General features: G+C 45.3%; 1 protein-coding gene across 1 annotated transcript in view; it reads left to right on the forward strand.

Moving 5' to 3' along the window:
* The window catches only part of LOC138246162 (histo-blood group ABO system transferase 1-like), a 309,739-nt gene that overhangs the window by 129,614 nt on the left and 158,854 nt on the right, over positions 1–21,271 (forward strand). Inside the window, exon 2 of the mRNA XM_069200470.1 lies at positions 3,893–3,985. Coding sequence (XP_069056571.1) covers positions 3,900–3,985 — 86 coding nt within the window. The 5' untranslated portion in view covers positions 3,893–3,899. The remainder of the gene's footprint in view (positions 1–3,892; positions 3,986–21,271) is intronic.

Genomic DNA, 21,271 nt, shown 5'->3' on the forward strand with positions numbered 1-21,271 from the left:
ACAGGTATCCCTCGATATTTACAGTTGACTCTGGTTACCCCATCCTCTCATGGCTACTGACCCCAGTGAGGAATCCTAGGACAAGGGCAGAGGAACGTTATAATGAGGCGAACAAGGAGGATCATTGAGCGCACCTTTGGCCTCCTGAAGGCCAGGTTCAAGTGCCTCCATCTAACAGGTGGATCCCTGTAGTCTGCCAGATCATCACTGCATGTTGCATGTTGCACAACCTGGCTTTGAGATGCCAGGTGCCTTTTCTGCAGGAGGATGAGGCTGGAGATGGTTGTATGGCAGCGGTGGAGCCTGTGGACAGTGACGAAGAGGAGGAAGAGGATGTGGACAACAGAACAACTATAATACAACAGTACTTCCAGTGACACACATGTAAGACACTGTAACCTCACCTTCCATTGCTGCTTTGTGAAGTGAATGTTCTCTGGATGGCTGCTCTTCTGTTCACACTACAAGGGCCACTTATTGTACCCTTCAACATGTCTATTTGCAGATATTTATGCCCTCCTCTCGCTCCTGGTGTATTGACTGCAGAACATTACAGGTCATAAGAATGTATACATCACTTTACAGTCTATTTGCAATGTCTACTGATTGTTAAACAACTACATCCTTAACTTATTTGACATACTCCATACTTGTTTTTTCCAAGGGTGTTCATTTCAGTGCTGAGAAGTAAATGGGGATGTGCAATGGGCTTGGGTGATGGTGGAGGAAAGTCGAGGATAGGGTCCAGCCTATTTGTTTCACAGGTGCATTGTCCAAGGGGGCATAGTAAGGGGAGCAATGGCAGTTCAAGGTGGACAGGGTGACAGAGTGGGACACAAGGGTGACAATCAGGAGCGTCTTATTTCCTGGCAGGGGTCTTGGCAATGTTCTCTGGCTTCTGCCTGGATCGCAGGGCCCGTTAGCGTGGTGGTTCTCCTTCTGCAGAGGGTGGGGTGCTAGTGGGCTGTTGTTCCTGTGGCGGGGCCTCCTGTCCACTAGAGTCAGCGGAGGTGGAAGGCTGTTCATCGGTGTGGCTAGTGTCAGGGACCCGTTGGTGTGCCACTGCCTCCCTCATGGTGTTGGCCATGTCTGCCAGCACCCCTGCAATGTGACCAGGGTGGTGTGGATGTCCTTCAGGTCCTCCCTGATCCCCAGGTACTGTCCCTCCTCCAGCCGCTGGGTCTTCTGCAACTTGGCCAGTATCTGGCTCATGGTCAGCTGGGAATGGTGGTATGCTCCCGGGATGTTGGTGAGTGCCTTGTGGAGAGTCAGTTCCCTGGGCCTGTTCTCCCCCTGTTGAACAGCAGCCCTCCCAGCTTCCCTGTTGTACTGTGCCTCTCTCCCCTGAACCCTGTGCCACTGCCACTGACCCCAGGTATCTGATTGTCCTGTGTTTGTGGGGTGTCCTGGGGTTCCTGTAGTGGTGGACACACTGCTGATTGACGTGTCCTGGGGACAGTGGTATGGGCTCGCTGGGTGGGTGCTGTGCTGGTGTTTCCTGAGTGGGGAGGCTCTGTGGTGGTATGGGACTGCGCCTGGGTAACCGACTGTCCAGAGGTCCCTGATGGGCCAGGTTGGTCATCTTGATCCCAGTGTGCAGAGGTGCTGTCATCACTGTGGGCCTCTTATGGGTGGGGACTGGATGTTGTTGGCACCTCCTCTCCGGTGACATTGTGTGGGGGTCCTGTGGGGATGTAAATGCAGTGTTATTGTTACTGCGTGTGACATCTTGTGGATGGGCATGTTTCCTTCTATGGTTGTTACCAAGGCAGCTTTGGCTTTTGTGAGTTGTAATTTGGTGGTCTAGGTGATTCTCAATAGTGTGCATGCTGTGGTGATGGGCGTCCATGCAGGGCTATAAGTGGTGTCCATGCATTGGTGTTGCATGCAGTGCTGAGTACTGGGAAGGGTGGGTTGTGATGGTGGGGTGTATGTGAGGTGTTAGGGTGATGGGGGTGGGGGTAGAAGTGGGGGTATGTGTGGCATGCAGATAGGGGGTATGAAAGTACTTAAAATTTGACTCATCAGAGTCCAGTCCTCCTGCTACTCCTGCCAGGCCCTCAGGATGCATGATAGCCAAGACCTGCTCCTCCCATGTTGTTAGTTGTGGGGGAGGAGGTGTGGGTCCACCGCCAGTCCTCTGTACAGCTATCTGGTGTCTTGCAACCACGGAATGCACCTTCCCCCGTAGGTCGTTCCATCTCTTCCTGATGTCATCCCTTGTTCTGGGGTGCTGTCCCACGGCGTTGACCTTGCCCACGACTCTCTGCCATAGCTCCATCTTCCTAGAAATGGATGTCTGCTGCACCTGTGATCCGAATAGCTGTGGCTCTACCCGGATGATTCCCTCCACCATGACCCTTAGCTCCTCCTCTGAGAATCTGGGGTGTCTTTGGTGCCATGGGTGTAGTGTGTGTGGTGTGTGTGAGGGTGTGTGGGGTGATGTTTTGCATGTGTGCTGTGAGGTGCGTGGATGGTGTATGGGTGATGGTGTTATGGTGGCTCTGGTTGTGTGCTATTGCTGTATCTCTTTCTGTTGGCATTTGTAGTGGTAAAGGGTTGTGGGTAATGTGCGTGTGTGTTTTATAGTGTTGTGGGTGTGTGGGTTTGGTGTGTGTATGGGTGTCAGGTGTGTGTTATTTAAATTGACCAATGTAGTGGTGTTTTGTAGGTGTGTGTGTATTTTGAGCGCAGCGGTGATTCGTGGGTTACAATGCTGTGGGTGTATTTCTGTTGGTGTAACAGTGTGGGTTTTGGTACCGACATTTTATCACTGACCTTTGGTGTGGCGGACTTGTGTGTGTGTCTGTATAGTGGAGGATTTCTATGTGTGTGTCATAATAAGGATGGCGGTTTCCCCCCATGGTCGCGGTATGTTGCCGGCAGTCAGTATGGCGGTAAGCGGCACTTACCGCCAATGTCAATATGAGGGCCAATGTGTTCATTGGTAAATAAAATTTACACAAGCAAAAATTCCTCTTTCCACCTTTCTAATAATCACATTTTTTTTGTAAAAGGCATACCAATTGGATTTTTCAATGCTGCCTTATCATTGATTCTAGCTCCTTAGCAATTTATTCTACGCGCTATATTGATCTTATTTTATCTCATGTAGCATGCACAAAATGCAAGTTACTTACCAGTCCTGAGAACAATGTTCACTTACCTTCCTATGCTTCTTGCGCCCTATATACACAGCTTTTCCTGATGTAAATACAACACATCTGAGATGTGCTCTATTCTAGTTCATTTAGCAGGGCGAGGAAAGATATCTGGTTTAGCACTAGCTTCCGAAGTTTCAGAGCATATATTAAAATGAATGTTAACAACCCGAAATATGGCATATTCCGGAAGAGGCGCCACACAATAATTGGTGCCGGTGTTAGGAGCACTGTGTGACCTGCAATAATAATTCGTAAGGCGCATGAAAGAAAGTTCCACCAAAAAGCATGCACCAGCACTGCTGGAGATGTAGTTTCATGCTGGCCGGAATTAACTTATTTTAACTGCAGGACCTCCCAGAGTGATGGAGCCTGCTTTTTGGTAGAACTTCCTTTCAGGCGTCTTACCTGAAATTAATATTTTGCCACATTTGTTTTGCAAAAGTCTTTCTGATATACACCAAATGATATCATTTATTTCATGTAGCTTCCTTAATGGTTTTAGTCAAGTGGTGGCAAAATCCCAAAAGGGCAATGTTTTTACCACAGCCACAATGTGAGTGTCAGTGTTATGCATTTACAGTCTAACTGGGCCTTCAATTTTACTTTTCAAAATGGCCACAATCTGTATACACTGCTAAAAATGTGATGTTACATACAACAGAGATAGACTCACCTTGGCTGCTTAATGTAAATACATAGATTAATGTGTATTGGTCTTCTCTTTTTAGGTGCACCATGTTCTGGGACACTGACACATATGTGCTGGATATTTTCATTTTCCGCTCAATTGTTGTAGCTGCTGCCATCTTCTTCATTTACAAGTATGTTAATTGTTTTTCTGTTTGGCTTAAAACCTGCCATATTGCATAGTGTTCAAGCGATCAAGCCAAAATAATATTACCATATTAGGCAAGGTACTCCTTATCAAATACAGAAAATGGTTTAGAGAAAAGGCATATAACTGTGATCAAAGCATTTCCTGTAATTTCTGTGCACAGCAAATATACTGAGGTGCCTTAGTAGAACTGTGTTGTGATCTCACAGGTTGAGTCAGCATATTACACTATAGAGCATGCTTTAAAATTTAGTAAAATAATTCTGGCTAGTGGTCCATGTATTGAACCATAAGAGAATGTTGTGCATGACAACTTAGATTATCGAAACTCAGAAAGAACTCTTCTTTACAACCACTCGGAGGTATATCCCATACCCCAGTTTCATATGGAGCTCCTGTTCAAAACTACTATATTTTATAAATCATTGCTCATGATAGTCAATGGACGAAATGTTTCTGACTCCCTACAGGTATAACCCACACTTTCTTTGAATATGGGAGCATCGGTGGCTAAACATTGATTTGTATTCAAGGTAAAAAATCTTTGTTTCAGCCGAAGGCCATTAAAGAGCATAAATAAAATACGTAAATACATAAAAATAATCACCAATAAAGAACATTGAAGCAGACCATAAAAATACAAATAAAACCATCAAAATACATGTGTAAAAAAGGGTTCAGGCAAGCATATTTCTCTGTCTGAGCCTCCAGGTGGACATGTTATACCTAGAAACAGCAAAAACAATACAATGTCTAGTGTCATTTCTCAGACCTCTAAATGCAATCCTATACTCTCTCGGCCTCAGATTGCGTCAGAGAGGCAATTTCCATCTCATCCTGTACCCATGGTAGGCTGGACAAAATAAAACAATATGTTCAGCCGTCTTGACCTCACCTGGACAGAATGGGCAAGTTTTAACAGGATCAGAGTTTCTACATTTCCATGAGGCAGTGAAAGCACGAGTTGGCAAAATCCCTAGACGAAATTTGATAAACAAGTTCCTAGCTTGCCGTGGCTCAGTTTCACCCAGGAATGACTCCACATGATATTCAACTTTAAACTCTGTTAAAGAGACAGTTAGGGATTCTGCTCTAGTGGAACTTGGAGTATGCTGCCAGAAGGCACTCTTCAAGGCCTGTTTTGATACTAATGCAGGGTCTTCTGGGATAGACCAAAGATTGCCCAGTCCAATCTGCCTCACGCTGTCCCTAACTGCCCTAAGTCAAGAGATCTTGCTAGCCTCCGACTGTCCCATGACCTCCTTTAGGGCCTTTCAAACAGTGGAGACCTCCGGAACTGTCCATAATTTAAGCCAACACAATGGAATTCTCAAGGCCATCATGTCATTAATACACCTCAATCCATGATCTAACCATAATGGTAACAATGGAGTGCTTAGCGGGAGATTATTTAAGCCTCTCATGAACTGATTTTCTACTTGCTCTAAAACCCCAACATCAACAAAACCCCACAGTTCGGCTCCATATAGAGAAGCCACTCAATGCCTGACACCTGGAAATCTCATGGGCTGGGGACATTGGGCGATATATAGATGCATAGAGGACCCTCAAAATGCCCCCACAGTGTTGTTTGAGTTTTATTTTACACCTCTGGATGTACGGTCACCAATAAAAAAGTGTCACCCCCAAAGAATCAAACACCCTGACCTGCTCCAAGCATTCACCATTAAGAACTGGTGTTTGGTGGGATGTTGGGCAGGGGTTAAGTACCATATCTTTGGTTTTGCCCAATTAACCTTCAGCCAACACTGTCTGCAGAAAACCGCAAAGTGACCCAAAAGATTTTGTACACCCAGCGATGATTCAGAAAAGCAAGAGGGTGTCATCCGCAAACAGGTGGGTCGGAACTCTAATCCCTGTAAGTAGCGGGGGTCGCCCTCACAATATTCTGCCTCATTCCCCGATTTATGGAGATGGGGTCGGTTAGTTCACCCTGGGAGTCACATCTAAACTGGGCATATTTGAGTTAAACCTAATGATTATTTAAAGTAGATAGAGACTCCCATCTCCGCCAAACCCCCCCAAAGTGATTCTCTAGTTGCTAAATCAAAAGCTGAGCGGAGGTCAACAAAGATAACATAAAGTAAACCCCTCTTCAGAAAAGCATACTTCCAGTATAGCAATTGAAGGAGAAAAAACCTGGTCAATTGTACCTATTCCCTCTCTAAAGCCAGCTTGCAATGGGGTCACAACATCAGCATCTACCATTCATTCACTCAGCCTATCCAAAATAATACTGCTGATTAATTTGTGGTCGTTATCTATGAGACTAATTGACTCTAGTTAGCAGTAGACGATCTGCAACCTTTTTCAAAAATAGGGACTATCTCCGCTCCTGTCCCCATTGCAGGCAACTAAACTCCGGACAATAGGGCATTAAAAAATAAAACAAAATAGGGGCACCAGAGGTCTTGGAACATCCTAAACAAGACACTGGAGACATTGTCCAAGACTAGAGCCTTGATAGGTGTAACTGTGTCCACAGCCTTGGAGATCTCAGAAGCTGTTATATGTGGTACCTGCTGCTGCATTACATCAATAAGAGGCTCAACGGGGGGCAAGCCGGACTGGCTGCCACTATCCTGCGTAAGCTCCTCACCCACGATTACAGTTTAGCATACCACCTAATCTACGATTGGGCCTTGATTCTCAGCTCTAAAGCACTGATTAGATAATGATCAAAATTCATCCCCAGTGTACAGTTCAGTAAATGCTTAGCCCAAGCATCTGCCAGTATATTATTTTCAAGTGCAGTAGAAGTTCCTAAGTCACCACCTGCTACCACGTGCCAAACGATACAGTGGTTTCTACTTTTAGTGGCATTCAGCATTAAGGTCCATTGGCTACATTCCCACTCTCTCTTGTCTTCGGAGATGTTATCTTCATAAGACTTCCAGGCTGCCCTAACAGCATCTCCGGATTCTGTCCTTATGGACCCCAACAGGGCTCACTTTTCTTCTCTATAGGAGTTGGGATACCAGGAAGCTTCCTTATTCCTTGCTTTAACACCTCGAGATTCTTTGGTCAGTATTGTTTTTAGAGATGCAATTATTGAGTTATATACTGCACAAGCATTCTCCACAGAGTCTAGACAGCCATTAGGCATTTGCTCACATACCAGCTATTCCAACCCTGCATTCACAACCTCCAAGATCTTCCTGAGGGTTTTCTCTGACTCGACGACCACTCTCCACTTGAGACTATGTCAATTAGTGGCGGGAATCAGTCTCTAGTCTAAAACTGCATTAGGGCCTACAGGAAGGGAATCTGTAAATGTTATCAGTGTTAAACACAAAGCATTGTGATCGCTGTCCTGCCTTGGGATTACCACCATATTAAGACTGCCCACAACCTGATATCCAGAAGGGTGTCATCTTTCAGGCTGGAGCAGTGCAAGTGATTATATTTGTTTTTCCCCTCTATGTCGGATTTGGATCTCCCATTGCAGGCCTGAAGGCCAGCACTGAGAGTGAACGCATTCAACTGCAGTACTGCAGCAGACCATTGCTTCACAGGTGTAAGTGAAAGCCCCACTATGCTTCAAGCACAATCTTCTGCACTGCTAAAGTCTTCTCCGGGGAAAGAAAGAGGTTCTTATTTACAGTTGAAATTTCCTGCAAGTATTAAAAAGGGGGTTTGTATTTAGATAAACCAAATGGGCACAGTCAATTCAATTACCTGGGACTCAGCCCCATTACCCCTGATCTGCAATACACACTGTACAAATAATACACATCGCCAGAGGGGAATGTAAGAGAGATGCACAAAGCATCTGTATTGTTCAGAGGGCCATCTTAGCTGTACAACAAAGTGTAGTCTTAATCCAAATTGTCAAAACACCAAAGGTCTACCCTTACAGGAGGAAGTGGTCAATGCAAAAAAAATTCACATACCCTGCATAGAATTGCAGAGTCATTGCCCATGTCTCCTGAAATAAACAAATGTCAAATAAATCTATACATGTGCCCCATAGCAGGCAGGAGGATTTAGAAACTAAACTGGTAACATTCCAAGAAATCAGTGTGATAGAGTTAGGTGGCCGGATAGAGGAGGTATCTAGTTCAGGCAAACCTGGGGCTATTAGGCTATTGGCTGGATATAGAGAAAATTATCATACTTAGGAGAAGATGCATACACACCAGACTTGGTATGTGCTGGGCTGGGAAGGACGGTCATAGATGGATTAGCTTCAGCCAGAGTCTGACAAGAATTAATCTCACTCTCCATCCGGACTGGTCTGGGAGATGCTGAGATGCCATGGCTGTTATCTACAAAAGGGTGTCAATCCTAATCATCTAGGCTTTTTAAGGGTAAATACCTATTGAAGGTAGAAAGAACCAGCCCATCACCACAGGCCGCCCTATGGGGAGGAGCACCAAAAGGTCTCCACCTCTCCAACTGAGTAGGCCTGTAGAAAAAGCCAAGGGGGACCACTGAGATACAATCTCTCTTCACATACATTTGCATCGCACAACCAATCAGCCTTTGAGTTAGGGCAGGGCTCCTACAGTTGATGACTATGCAGTTCCCACTAATGTTCTTAGATCCGACCCACCCCACCCTCCTCACCAGCAGAATGTCCCCATATTCCTTTAAACTAAAATTGGTATTAGCCGTCAATCAATGGCATACCTTGATCTGCATAGGATTTATTAGTAGTGCCCCGAAGAGAGAAAACACCCATAAGGACAGCAATGTAGGCGCAGCAATCAGGTGGAAGGTTGAGTTGAGTTTGCAGCTGAAGTTTAAATTCACCAATGGGAGAAGTGGGCCTTTGCTTAGATACACTACGGGCCCCAAATACAGGCCTATTCATTGCCCTAGTTTTGGAAGCTTTACTCGTAGCCAACCCCCCTCGATCTCCAGGCTCATCCATGAGCATCTGTACAGGGGGTAGGCCATCGAATGCCTTTTGAAGTTGAGATTGTGCGTCACCACACCTAGGCTTGGTTGGAGCTACCACACCGATAGAGCGAGAGTCGTCATTAGTTGACTATGCAGGCGCTTGGCTTGCTAATGAGGTACCCCACCTTATTATAAATTTAACTTTTCTACTAAGGGAGACACACATTTCTGGACCTGTAGCTCAAAACGCATTAAAATATCCCAATCAATACAGTATGACTCTTTTATGGACAGTGAAAAAGGGTTCATTGGCTTGCTGGGGCTACCGGATAATGAAGGCCCTGGGTTAGATAGACCGGAACCCCGATGCCATGATTTCCGCTTAGTGCAAGGGCCACTATCGCTGAGGGATGAAACATCGGCGTTGCACCTAAAAACGCTGCTGGACTAAACCAAAGCCTTTTCCACTCATGAAGGTGGTGGGTCGGTGGACCCTTGAGAGAGCACACTTGAGGGTTGGTCGATGATTACATTGGGAGAAAGTAATAAGCCACCAGCATCTGCACCATAATCTCTGCATAGCCGCCTTTTGGCTAGCTCAATCTCCTTTGAGACAACACCTACTGCTTGGACTAAAAAAGAGTCCAGGATTGTGCCACTTGATTTAGCAGTAGGTGCGGAAAGCTTATCTCCAGTGGCTTTCTTTTCACAATGATTTATAAAAGCCCACAGTAAGACCACAGCAAGATAGCAAGATGTATTGGAGGGGCTTAAAGGCTTGACCCAGCCCTACCCAGATCCGCCTCCCTGTATCGTAGAAACAGTAAAACTCAAAAAGTTTCAGGATCCCACACTTGCAACCCCACAGATTTGTAGCAATAACCCAGAGGGCCCTGGTAGGAGCCCCAGAGCATTCAGAAAGAACCTATCTATTTCCTTTTGAAGTACAACACAAGAAGAACCTTAATGACCCTCACAGTCCCCAAAGAAATACCCAGCCACTGAAAATTGACATGAAAAACAATGGGTCAAGCTCACTGGGGGCGATAGTCTAATAGGGTGAAATCTTCAGCTTAATGCTGGTCCACAAATAAAAGAAAATATATGCTTTCTAAATGATAGGCAGAGAGCTCCTAGTTCAAACCAAAAGGGAGCGCCTCTGCCCCACCGCTTCTTGGTGCTGCAGGAAATGATGCCGAAATTTAAGCGCCACGAAGTGCACGGGTGATTTAGGTGAGCCTAGGACCCATAGTCTCCTTGGGCCAGGTAAAGATCCATCAAGTGAGTCCTGCGCTGTTGGAGATGGTGCTGGAATTTAAGCTTCATGAGATGTGCTGGTGATGTGGGTGAGGTGGCTCCTTCTGCTGTGCAGCCTAGGACCCATAGGGGGTCATTCTGACCCTGGCGGTCATGGACCGCCAGGGCCAACGACCGCGGGAGCACCGCCAACAGGCTAGTGGTGCTCCCATGGGCATTCTGACCGCGGCGGTACAGCCGCGGTCAGAAACGGAAAACCGGCGGTGTCCCGCCGGTTTCCCGCTGCCCTGGGGAATCCTCCATGGCGGCGCTGCAGGCAGCGCCGCCATGGGGATTCCGACCCCCTTACCGCCAGCCTGGCTCTGGCGGTTTTGACCGCCAGAACCTGGCTGGCGGTAACGGGTGTAGCGGGGCCCCTGGTGGCCCCTGCAGTGCCCATGCCACTGGCATGGGCACTGCAGGGGCCCCCTAACAGGGCCCCACCAAGATTTTCAGTGTCTGCCAAGCAGACACTGAAAATCGTGACGGGTGCAACTGCACCCGTCGCACCCCTTCCACTCCGCCGGCTCCATTCGGAGCCGGCATCCTCATGGAAGGGGGTTTCCCGCTGGGCTGGCGGGCGGCCTTCTGGCGGTCGCCCGCCAGCCCAGCGGGAAACTCAGAATAACCGCGGCGGTCTTTTGACCGTGCAGCGGTATTCTGGCGGCTCCCGCCGCCCGTCAAGCTCAGAATGACCCCCATAGTCTCCTTGGTCCAGGCAAATGTCTCTGAGGTACGTCTCGGGCTGCGGGAGATGCCACTGGAAGTTAAGCACCACGAGGCGCGCTGGTAATGTTGGCAAGGCAGCTCCTACCGCTGTGCAGCAAGGGACCCGTAGTCTCCTTGGGCCAGGCAAAGGTCCCTCATGTGCGTCCCGTGCTGTGGGAGATGGTATTAGAATTTAAGCGCCACAAGGTGCGCAGGTGATGTGGGCCAAGCGGCTCCTGCTGCTGTGCAGCCTGGGACCCGTTGTCTCCTTGGGCCAGGCAAAGGTCCCTCAGGTACGTCCCACGCTGCAGGAGATGCAGCAGAATTTAAGCGTCACGAAGCACTCTGGTGATGTTGACAAGGTGGCTCCTGCCGCTGTGCAGCTTGGGACCCATAGTCTCCTTGGGCCGGGCAAAGGTCCTGCAGGTGATTTGTTTTGAATATTGGCACCTGGTTCATAGTTCATAATATTGGCATTTGGTTCATAGTTCAGAGAGGGTGATACAGAAAGAACTAATTTCCCTTAACTCCTGATGATCCAACTGCACAGAGCAAGCATTTATAGAGAGATTTGGGTAAATGATGGAACATATATGTTATCTATGGTTTTGGTGAATACCTTAAGGTGAACCTATGTGAGATATTGTATGTGGCTAAATACGTGTAATGTGTAAAATAATGATGGAACTATTGCATACTGTTAAAGATTAATATGAAAAAGGAAGCATAGACATGAACTCTTGAGCATTATAGACAATGATATCTAATGTCAGAATACAATTTAAATAGATATATTTGAAAAATGTGAGCAAGTGGTTAATTAGTTTGGTGTGCACCTCAAGTAATAAAGCCTCTATTGTGTTAGGTGCAGTCAAAGGTTTCAGTAACTGTGGTCAACCAATGGTAACTACAGCACGGAGAAGACAGGCTAACCTTAATGAAAATGTGCAGAGCATTTAGAGGTACCAAAACAGTTAAAAAGTCAAAATACTCAATTCAGTAAATATCCTAGTACAACCTAGAAAAGTAGAGTTACCTCTAATTATTAAAATGACATCAAAAAGAGAAAAAATCCAATGAGGAGAACTGATGACATATTCAAAGATTTAAGGGGAAACAACACCAATGGTAGTCAATGGCTGAGGTAAACTGGGACCTAGGTGTGATATGAGGCTGACTGTGATGGCACACTAAGTACACCAAGTAGATTGGTCCCACTCGAGCCTGGAAGTAGAAAAAGTAAAAAAAAAAATCTTCCCAATCCAAAAACAGACTTTGTCATGTGCCTGAAGAAATACCCCTCTCCACGTCAGACACAGCTGAAATTGCAGCTGTTGCCGTGGAACCTAAGGTTAAAAACATGAAGCCAATTGGTCCTGCTGAAGCTCTGAAGATTTTGACATTTTTTGGCTGAAAGAGTTTCTATATCCCAACGTAAATTCCTCTTCAGTTTGTCAGCGAGAGGACACCAGAAAAGTCCAGCCAAGTTCCAGTTGCCACTGATCAACTGGGAATTTCCATATAAAGGCCTCTTGCAGCTTATTGTGTCCATGTAACCGCAAAGGAGGTCAGCCAAATGATGACTGGAATCCAGTTCTTTGTCCTGGGAACAAAAAGGAACAGGGTGAGTCACTCAGGGTCCTCTCACGTGACATACAGCAGGCCAAGGCACCTTCCGTTCTTACACAGGTCCTTGAAGAGTTCTGAGGAGGCACCCTAGGTTGCCACATAAATGTGTGGCACCAGCTAGTGGGTGGGGGTGACTCCTAGGCACTTCCTAACCAGTTTGATACTTCAGTAGTTTCTATTTCCTTTACTGCAAACAGTTTCAAAATGCCATGTTCCAGGGCAATGTCAAGATGGATGATGCCTTCAGCCACACCAAAATTGGGCTCTGACTGCGGGGGAAGTGTGAGGGAGTGGTCTATAAAAATTTCCAATTTCCACCCACAACTAACACAAAAATCTCGTTTGAAGAGGCCCTATGACCACAGCAAATCAGTAGACAGAGGTCTGGTAAGAAAACAACATGGTCCCTCAGCACTAGACCGGAAATGCCCAAGAATTGTTCTGGTACACTGTTTGCTCCTTTTAAGCCGCAGCTAAGTATTATATGTAGCACAAACAGATCTGCCAGGCCTGTTTTGACATTGTGGTGCCCACATAATGTCAGAACCCTACCCTTATGCTGACCCCAAGGAGTCATACTTGCCCATTCAGGTTGACCAGTTGATCGCTGTGACCTGTTGTGTAGCTCCTGGAGGAATTTCACACTCATTCCCACTTCATTCAAGCCAAGTACAGGGGCTTGCTGAACTAACCTCCATGAAATTTAGGCCGAGAAAAAGTAACATTTTAGAAGTTACTTTTGCTTAATATTTATTAAAAATCCAACTTCATCGATGAATTGGAGAGTTAATAACTCATAGAAATCGTTATTTAAGTTTTATTCTAGCTGGTCCTGTGATACAATATAAATACTTTAATCTTTATTCTGATTTTCTTCATAGAACAATTAGGGTTGTCACAATTAAAATAGCTTTTACAGCCTTGTCTCTGCAGGGTCATGGCAACTGTAAGAAATAGTCACTGTTTTCATGTTCAACATCCAGTTTTTTAACTTTTTGTACTTTGGTACATCAGCGATTTTTTAACACTGGGGCACTGTCTTCCTGCGCCAAAAATACATTTCTCTAGAGACAAATCACAGACTATTACTTGTTAGAATCGCATTGGAAAAAATCTTTCTTTGAAAATCCTTCTAAAAAATCCTGTTATGCTCTTGAGCCTCTCCTTAGGTTTGCTCATATCCTAGTGTTCTTTATATACTACAGTCACAATCTTGTCTCTAAGAGACAGAGGAACAGCCAAGCGTGCCGCTCTCAAAAGAACAACATCATTCAATGATAACTCATCTTGAACATTCCAAACACCTCTCATTTCAGATGAGATCGCATCTGATCTGAAGCAAGACCACCCTGATTAACATCCTCACATACTTTGTGTAAAACTCTGTCTCCCAAAGGAGGTTCTCCCCACATCTCCTGGAAAATGAAGCTATCAGTAATATGGCACACTTTAATGTCAGCGTCAAAATGTTCTTCTTCTTCAACTGCTTTCTTTGCAAACGTTGTAGTTGTCCACCCAGTGATGTATTCAGCGTCAACAAAGAAATCTTGTAAACCCACAATCCACTTGCTGACGCTTATGAACATCATATAAAGCACCTCTTTTGTAAACAAATTGTGTTTATGGTCTATCTAAACAGAAAACTCCTTGCCCCACATTAAGTTCCTCACTTTAGAAACAGACCAAAAAACTTGCTTCAACCGTCTCTTCAGTTGCGTGCAACACCCATAAAATGCACACCGTTGTTCTCAGACGGCCTTAATCTCCTAGAGCTGCACGTCACCTACCCCATTAATGCTAGTGTTGGCAACCAGGCAGCACTCTAAAGCTGGATTGAAACAATGCAGATTGAGAACTCTCATTTCTCATTGTCGGTCATGTGCCCAGTGCGTCACATCTGTAGCAATGACCTTTTAATTTGGTACTGGCAGCACTAGTTTTCTTCAGGTTGCTTTCTTGTTCTTATGAAGCAACTGCAAACTTTTTCACAGTTTGTAAACCGTCTCCTTTAGCCAGCTCATAAACACACGCTATAGGACGTTCAACATGTTTGACTATGGCGATAACCTCTGGTAAAGTAGGATCATCCTTGAGCAAACCTCCGGCATCACTTTGTCACGTATGAAAGAAATAAATAAATGCAAAAATAAGCAGCAAGCTTTAAATATATTTTAAGTGCAACATTCCATTTCAGTGGACTTCTGATCAGTTGGAGCATAGGTACAGCCGAGGAAGTTCCCGGCTCTTGTCTGGGAAACTGCAAGATGACCTTGAAGGATGCCTACAACAAGATAGGATAAAAAGTCTTGACCACTAAATATGGAGTACTCGCTTTGATGTGCCAACTTCAGAATGAGACGGCTCTCACTGAAACTGTTTTGCTAAACGTACATAGTAGAACACACTATAACAAAATGGCACTGTATTTCAAATAGGTGCAAAGTGCAATAATGGTAATGCTTTAGTGTGCTTTAAGCAGATGTAAACAAGAATTCACAACTATTAATACATGTGCCTCATTTTACTCCAAATATGGTAAACTTAAAAAAATCTCTTCTCCTTCCACAACTAAACAGTGCATTAAAATACAGGTTTTCCTTTTAGATGTGAAGCTAGAGCCACACACTTTAGCATAGTGCCCAAATATCTTTCTCCACTTAGCCCACTTGATGTGGAGGTGCTCTCCAGGCAATGTTGGAAAGAAATGTGTTGTTGTAACGTTGGCTTCGTATAAATTTAACAAAAAACATAAATAAAACAAGATTCACCACCTGTGCCATCATTTGCACAAAACAATACAATCGTGACCAGGAAGAAATGCCGAACCAAAGAATCATGAATTTTTTTTTTGTTATATCATAATACCATGGTTCATTTATTGAGTGCCCTTGGCGTGGGAAATAAAGTTTAGTAAAATCTCATTGACAATTACAGAAGCGCAGTATGCTAATCCAAGATACCAAACATACGGTTAAATGCAGCTCCACAAAAAACAGTGAATCACGATAAAATAATGACACTCACAAAAAGAATAGTAGAGCAGAATCACTACCACAACTAGACAAACCAGATTTACCATACATGTGGTGTTTAGTGACCCCGCTTTGTCAGATGCCCTTTACAATGACAAAATCCATACATAAAAGAGAGTGCTGTGTCAAGCAATGGTCATGTTTTCCCACGTGTGACACAGGAAGGCTCCATGGAGGAGAAATATTGCGTCTCTCTTTACAATACACACAGGCCCCTCTGAGGAAAATGAAATATGATCGTTGCCTGACGGGTACTATAGATGAAGAATCTCCACACAAACAGTAAAAAACCCTGATGAAGCTCTATCTTGGAGATGAAACACGTTGGCTTGGCTGATGTTGAAAGATTCTTAAAGGAATAAAGAAAAAACTGGATCGAAACACAATATTATGGGTCCTTCTTCATCAGATTTGTAAGAATAACTGTGTTTTCATATGATAAGATTCGCAAGATTTTTTTTAGTGTTAATTCATTTTCGAACATTCGAAGAAATGTATTTGGACTTCCGTAGCATTCCCTTTTATGTATGAATTTTGTTATTGGATATGTGTTCTCTGAGCAGTAGGACCATTGGGAGGCAGAGTGCTGTATTCATATACTTTAAGCACTAACACCTGTGCAGTTACTTGTTGGCCAATATTGCTCTTGCAGTGGTTTTTGTCCTTTAAATGTCTTTTGCACTTGTGTGCAGTAAATAACAGCAAGCCCACCATTATCAACAGTGCCAAATCCCTGGGATTCATCCTAAATAAGAAGCTTAACCAACAATAGTAAATCAAGTCAGAAATGCACTCTTTTAGTTGCACCTTCTCTGGGGAAATTCCTGCTACATTTCAGACCAAGACCTGAAAACTCAGTTCAATTGCCAGTACTATTCAGAATCAACTACTGTAACTCTTTCCTGACTGGTCATCTTAAGTCTCAACCCGTCCCTCTTAACTCAGTCCTACATTTGGCAACATGCTTCGGCTATGACCATAATTCACTAATGCTGGATACATTTCACTGGCTTCCCATTGAAGTCAGGACAATATACAAGACCCTTTGTTTCATTTATAAAGCACTCCACACATCCACTCCACATTATCTGGCTGACATTGTGGGCATGTCGAGCCTTATATTTCTTTTGATAATTTATTGATAAGGTGACATGTTTGGGGTAGCCATCAAAGTGCGGTCGTCGCAGCACTACACTGGAGGATCCCATGCCGCCGGAGAACAAACTCAGGGAGCTGTGCATTGCAGGATGGAGTGCTGGGGACCTGGGCTACGCTGTGCACAAGCAGCTTTTGGAAGAAGTGCGCAGAAGCCCAAGGAACTGCAGAAGACGCGGTGCACAGGGGTACTGTCGCAGCATGGGGAGGCAAGCTCTTACCTCCACCAAATTTGAACAGTTGTACCTTTGGACAGTCTGGGTCACTTTGGTCCAGCACCTGTGTTCCAGGGATCATGCTCGTCAACAGGAGAGGAGTCCCACAGTTCAGGTTGTCGTCACAGAGAGGTGCCTGCTGAAGCAGGGAAGTGACTCCGTCACTCCACGGGAGATTCCTTTGGTTCTTCTGGTGCAGGGTGAAGACAGGCAGTCCCCAGAGCGTGCACACCTTGGAAACCGTTGCAATTGCAAGTTGCTGAAGTTGCAGGTCACAGGAGTCTTCCTGGATACTTTGTTGCAGTGACAGCGGTTTCTGGAGAAGTCTGCGGTTGATCCGATGGTCAGAAGCTGAAGCAGAGGATGCAGAGGAGTCCTGGAGGAATTTTGCGACCCGAATCTGAGGAAACACCCACAGGAGAGACCCTAAATAGCCCTCAGAGGGGGATTGGTCACCTAGCCAGGTATGGACCTACCAGGAAGGGTCTCTGACGTCACCTGCTGGCACTGGCCAATCAGATGCTCCCATAGTATCCCAACACCATGGAATCCAGATGGCAAAACCCAGGGACACTCTGGAGGAGCGCTGGGCACCGCCACGCGGTGGTGATGGACAGGGGAGTGGTCACTACCCTTTCCTTTGTCCAGTTTCGTGCCAGAGCAGTGGCTGGGTGTCCCTGAAGTGGTATAGACTGGATTATGCAAGAAACGTACCATCTCTGCCCTTCAAAGCACTTCCAGAGGCTCTCGAAGGAAACCCCTCCCATACCTGTAACACCTACTTCCAAAGGGAGAGGGTGTAATACCCCTGTCCCAAAGGAAATGCATTGCTCGGCTTTCCTGGGATTGGGCTGCCCAAGCCCCAGGAGGGCAGAAGCCTGTCTGTGAGGTGGCAACAGCTGGCGCTGTAGCGAAAACCTCAGAAGACTGGTATGGCAAAACAGTGGGTCCATGGTAGAGCCCCCAGGGTGCATGGAATTGGCCCCCCAATACCAGAATCAGATTGGGGGTACAATGTCCGGTTCCTAGACACCTCACATGGCCATATTCAGAGTTACCACTGTGAAGCTACATATATGTATTGACCTATATGCAGTGAACACTTATAATGGCGTCCCCGCACTCACAAAGTCTGGGAAAATGGGCCTGGACGATGTGGGTCAGCTCTGCTAGTGCAAGGGTGCCCTCACACACAGGTACTATGCACCTAGCCTTCAGGGTCTGAAGGTTAGACATATAGGTGACTTTTAAGTTACCTAGTGCAGTGAAAATGGCTGTGAAATTGTGTGTGCACTATTTCACTCAGGTTGCAGTGTCAGTCCTGAAGAAAGGGTTGTATGAGCTCCTTATGGGTGGCAAAAGAAATGCTACAGCCCATAAGGATCTCCTGGAACCCCAATGCCCTGGGTACCAAGGTACCATATACTAGGGGCTTATAAGGGGGGGCGGTCCAGTGTGCCAATCAGAATTGGAATATGGAGTCACTAAACTATAGTGACAAATTTGGTAAACAGAGAGAGGATAAGTGCTGGAGTTCTGGTTAGCAGAACTTCAGTGACACAGTCAAGCATACAGACAACACACATAGGGCCTCATTATGACCCTGGCGGTAGAGAACCGCCAGGGCCAACGGGGGCGGGAGCACCGCCGACAGTCCGGCGGTGCTCCCTTGGGCATTCTGACCGCAGCGCTTTGGCCGCGGTCAGAACGGGAAAACCGGCGGTCTCCCGCCGGTTTTCCACTGCCCCTAAGAATCCTCCAAGGCGGCGCAGCTCACTGCGCCGCCGAGGGGATTCTGACACTCCTTACCGCCATCCTGTTCCTGGCGGCTCGCCCGCCAGGAACAGGATGGCGGTAAGGATTGTTGTGGGGCCCCTGGGGGCCCCTGCAGTGCCCATGCCAATGGCATGGGCACTGCAGGGGCCCCCGTAAGAGGGCCCCGCTAGTATTTCACTGTCTGCGTAGCAGACAGTGAAATACGCGACGGGTGCAGTAGCACCCGTCGCACCTTCCCACTCCGCCGGCTCGATTACGAGCCGGCATCCTCGTGGGAAGGGAGTTTTTCCCTGGGCTGGCGGGCGGTCTTTTGGAGACCGCCAGCCAGCCCAGGGAAAAACTCATAATACCCTCCGCGGTCTTCTGTCCGCGGAGCGGTATTATGGAGGGCGGCATCCTGGCGGGCGGCCTCCGCCGCCCGCCAGGGTCATAATGAGGCCCATAGGCCCCAACCACAAACTATGAACACTGGTCCTGGCTAGCAGGATCCCAGTGAGACAGTAAAAACACACTGACAAATAGGTCTCAAACTATGAGCACTGGGGTCCTGGCTAGCAGGATCCCAGTCAGACAGTAAAAACACACTGACAAACAGGCCAAAAATGGGGGTAACCATGTTAGAAAGAGGCTACTTTCTCACAGGTATCCTTTACTATTTCTCTAATTAGATAAGCATGTCTATGCTTCATGCAAAAAGAAAAGAAGACAAAAATGAATTTGGAAAACATCTGACTATGGCGCTAACCAAAAATAGAGGTTGGAATTTCTAAAGGAGTAAACATAAAAAACTGCAAGAAAGACAAATGCACATTTGGTTATACCTCTCCTAAATGGATCAGAAAGAAGCGATGTCTTCATCAGTGAAGCATCTTCTGGTCTTCTTCATTGGGCAATGGCATAATAGGGAACAGTTCTGTAATGCTTGGTGTTAATGCATCTGAACTGACAATGGCAAAAAGCTAAAGACGCAGCACATCATGACACCAACTTAGAAAATAGAAACACTGCAATACAACTGAGAGCGGCAAGGAACTGAAGAGAAACTGCCCTTATGTCATATAAATTTGCTATACTAAAATCCTAGAAAGCAACTAGCTAAGCTTCTATTGGTCAGTCTATAGGGTGGTTTAGATCACAATCAATTAACATTTCTCCAAGTTTCTGAAGTATCTTATCTTCATTTTCTGCATTCACAATTGGCTCGGCTTCTCCCACTGCAGTCAGCAGTTTCCTCAGTAGAATACAATTGTTGCAGGTTATACATGAGCACTGAAGACTATTGTTCCTGGGTACACACCATCTCGCACCAGGAAGACAAACAAATGTTACAACATAAGAGCCTAACTTTTCCACAGTGAGCAAGATCACAGGATGCTTAGAATCTATTTCTCTAAAACATTTATAATATTATATGAGGTCAGCAATATGTGAACAATGAACATTGAGCTTCTAGAAACTGTTGAGACAGGGAAGCACTGCACAAGCTTTTTAAAACGTAGAATTAGCTTTAGGCTTCTTCATGTTGGCCCATGTTTAATAAACATTTAATTTTCACATTTGAACACAATAATCCTTTTAGTACATATTATTAATATTCATATTTCAGTACATTTAATTATGAATAAACCAAATACATTTTCATTAGACAGTTATTTTATTAGTATGCCAAACCGCGTTGTGGCTGACACCAAAGTGATCACGTTTCCCAAAACACAAATTTTCTGTTTACTTCTTAATAAATGTTATTTCATTATGCTTCAGTGACATAATTTTTATTAAGAATGTTTGTACTCCAACAATCCCTCCCCTGACGACTATATATGCCATCGCAAAATATACTTAGCAATACTTGTATTAATACTTGTAAGTCAGTTCAAAGTTTAGTTTGTCTACACTATCTATTGTTTCTTAGTTTTCTCCAGTTTTCAGTTCTTCTCAAATTATGAAAATATCTGCATCTCATTTTTTCTAGTTTAATTTCTTTCCTCCTCTATTCATTTTTCACCTTTTGTATTTTAATCAGTATGTATAGTTTGTAAAAATCAGATTATACAGATGACACAAACAACCACAATTAATAATGGTGTCAATATTTTTCCCACAGTACCCTGACCAAAATTACCCAGCCAATTTTTCACTTCAGTAACACTTTTGCTGATATTTCCCCATACCCCTGTCTCTTTCAGATCTTTTAAGTCAGAGTTTGAATCTGTCAGGTTCTTAATAAAATGTCTAATTCCTTTACTATTGTCAGGTATGTATGTACAACAAAGTTTTGTTTTCAGCATGCAGCAGACTCTGCCTTCCTTTGCTAAAAGGGTATCTAACGCAAGGCGGTTCTGAAGAACCATTGAATGGACCGCAGCTATTTCAGTATCCATCAAGCCCCAGAAAATTCAGTCAGCATGTTATCCACAATAGTAGACAACTTTCATTCATGTCATGTGTGTCATCTATTTTGTCAATCCAGTAAATCTTTTGGAAGACTACTCCCAAATATCAAGTCCCATACCATCCCCTTGGGAGACGATACTAAGCACTCTTTCCACAGATGTAATGGACCCCAAGAATCACAGAGTCCTGTCAATTTAACAT

Source organism: Pleurodeles waltl, chromosome 7 (genome assembly GCF_031143425.1).
Source record: "Pleurodeles waltl isolate 20211129_DDA chromosome 7, aPleWal1.hap1.20221129, whole genome shotgun sequence".
NCBI classification, from domain to species: Eukaryota; Metazoa; Chordata; class Amphibia; order Caudata; family Salamandridae; genus Pleurodeles; species Pleurodeles waltl.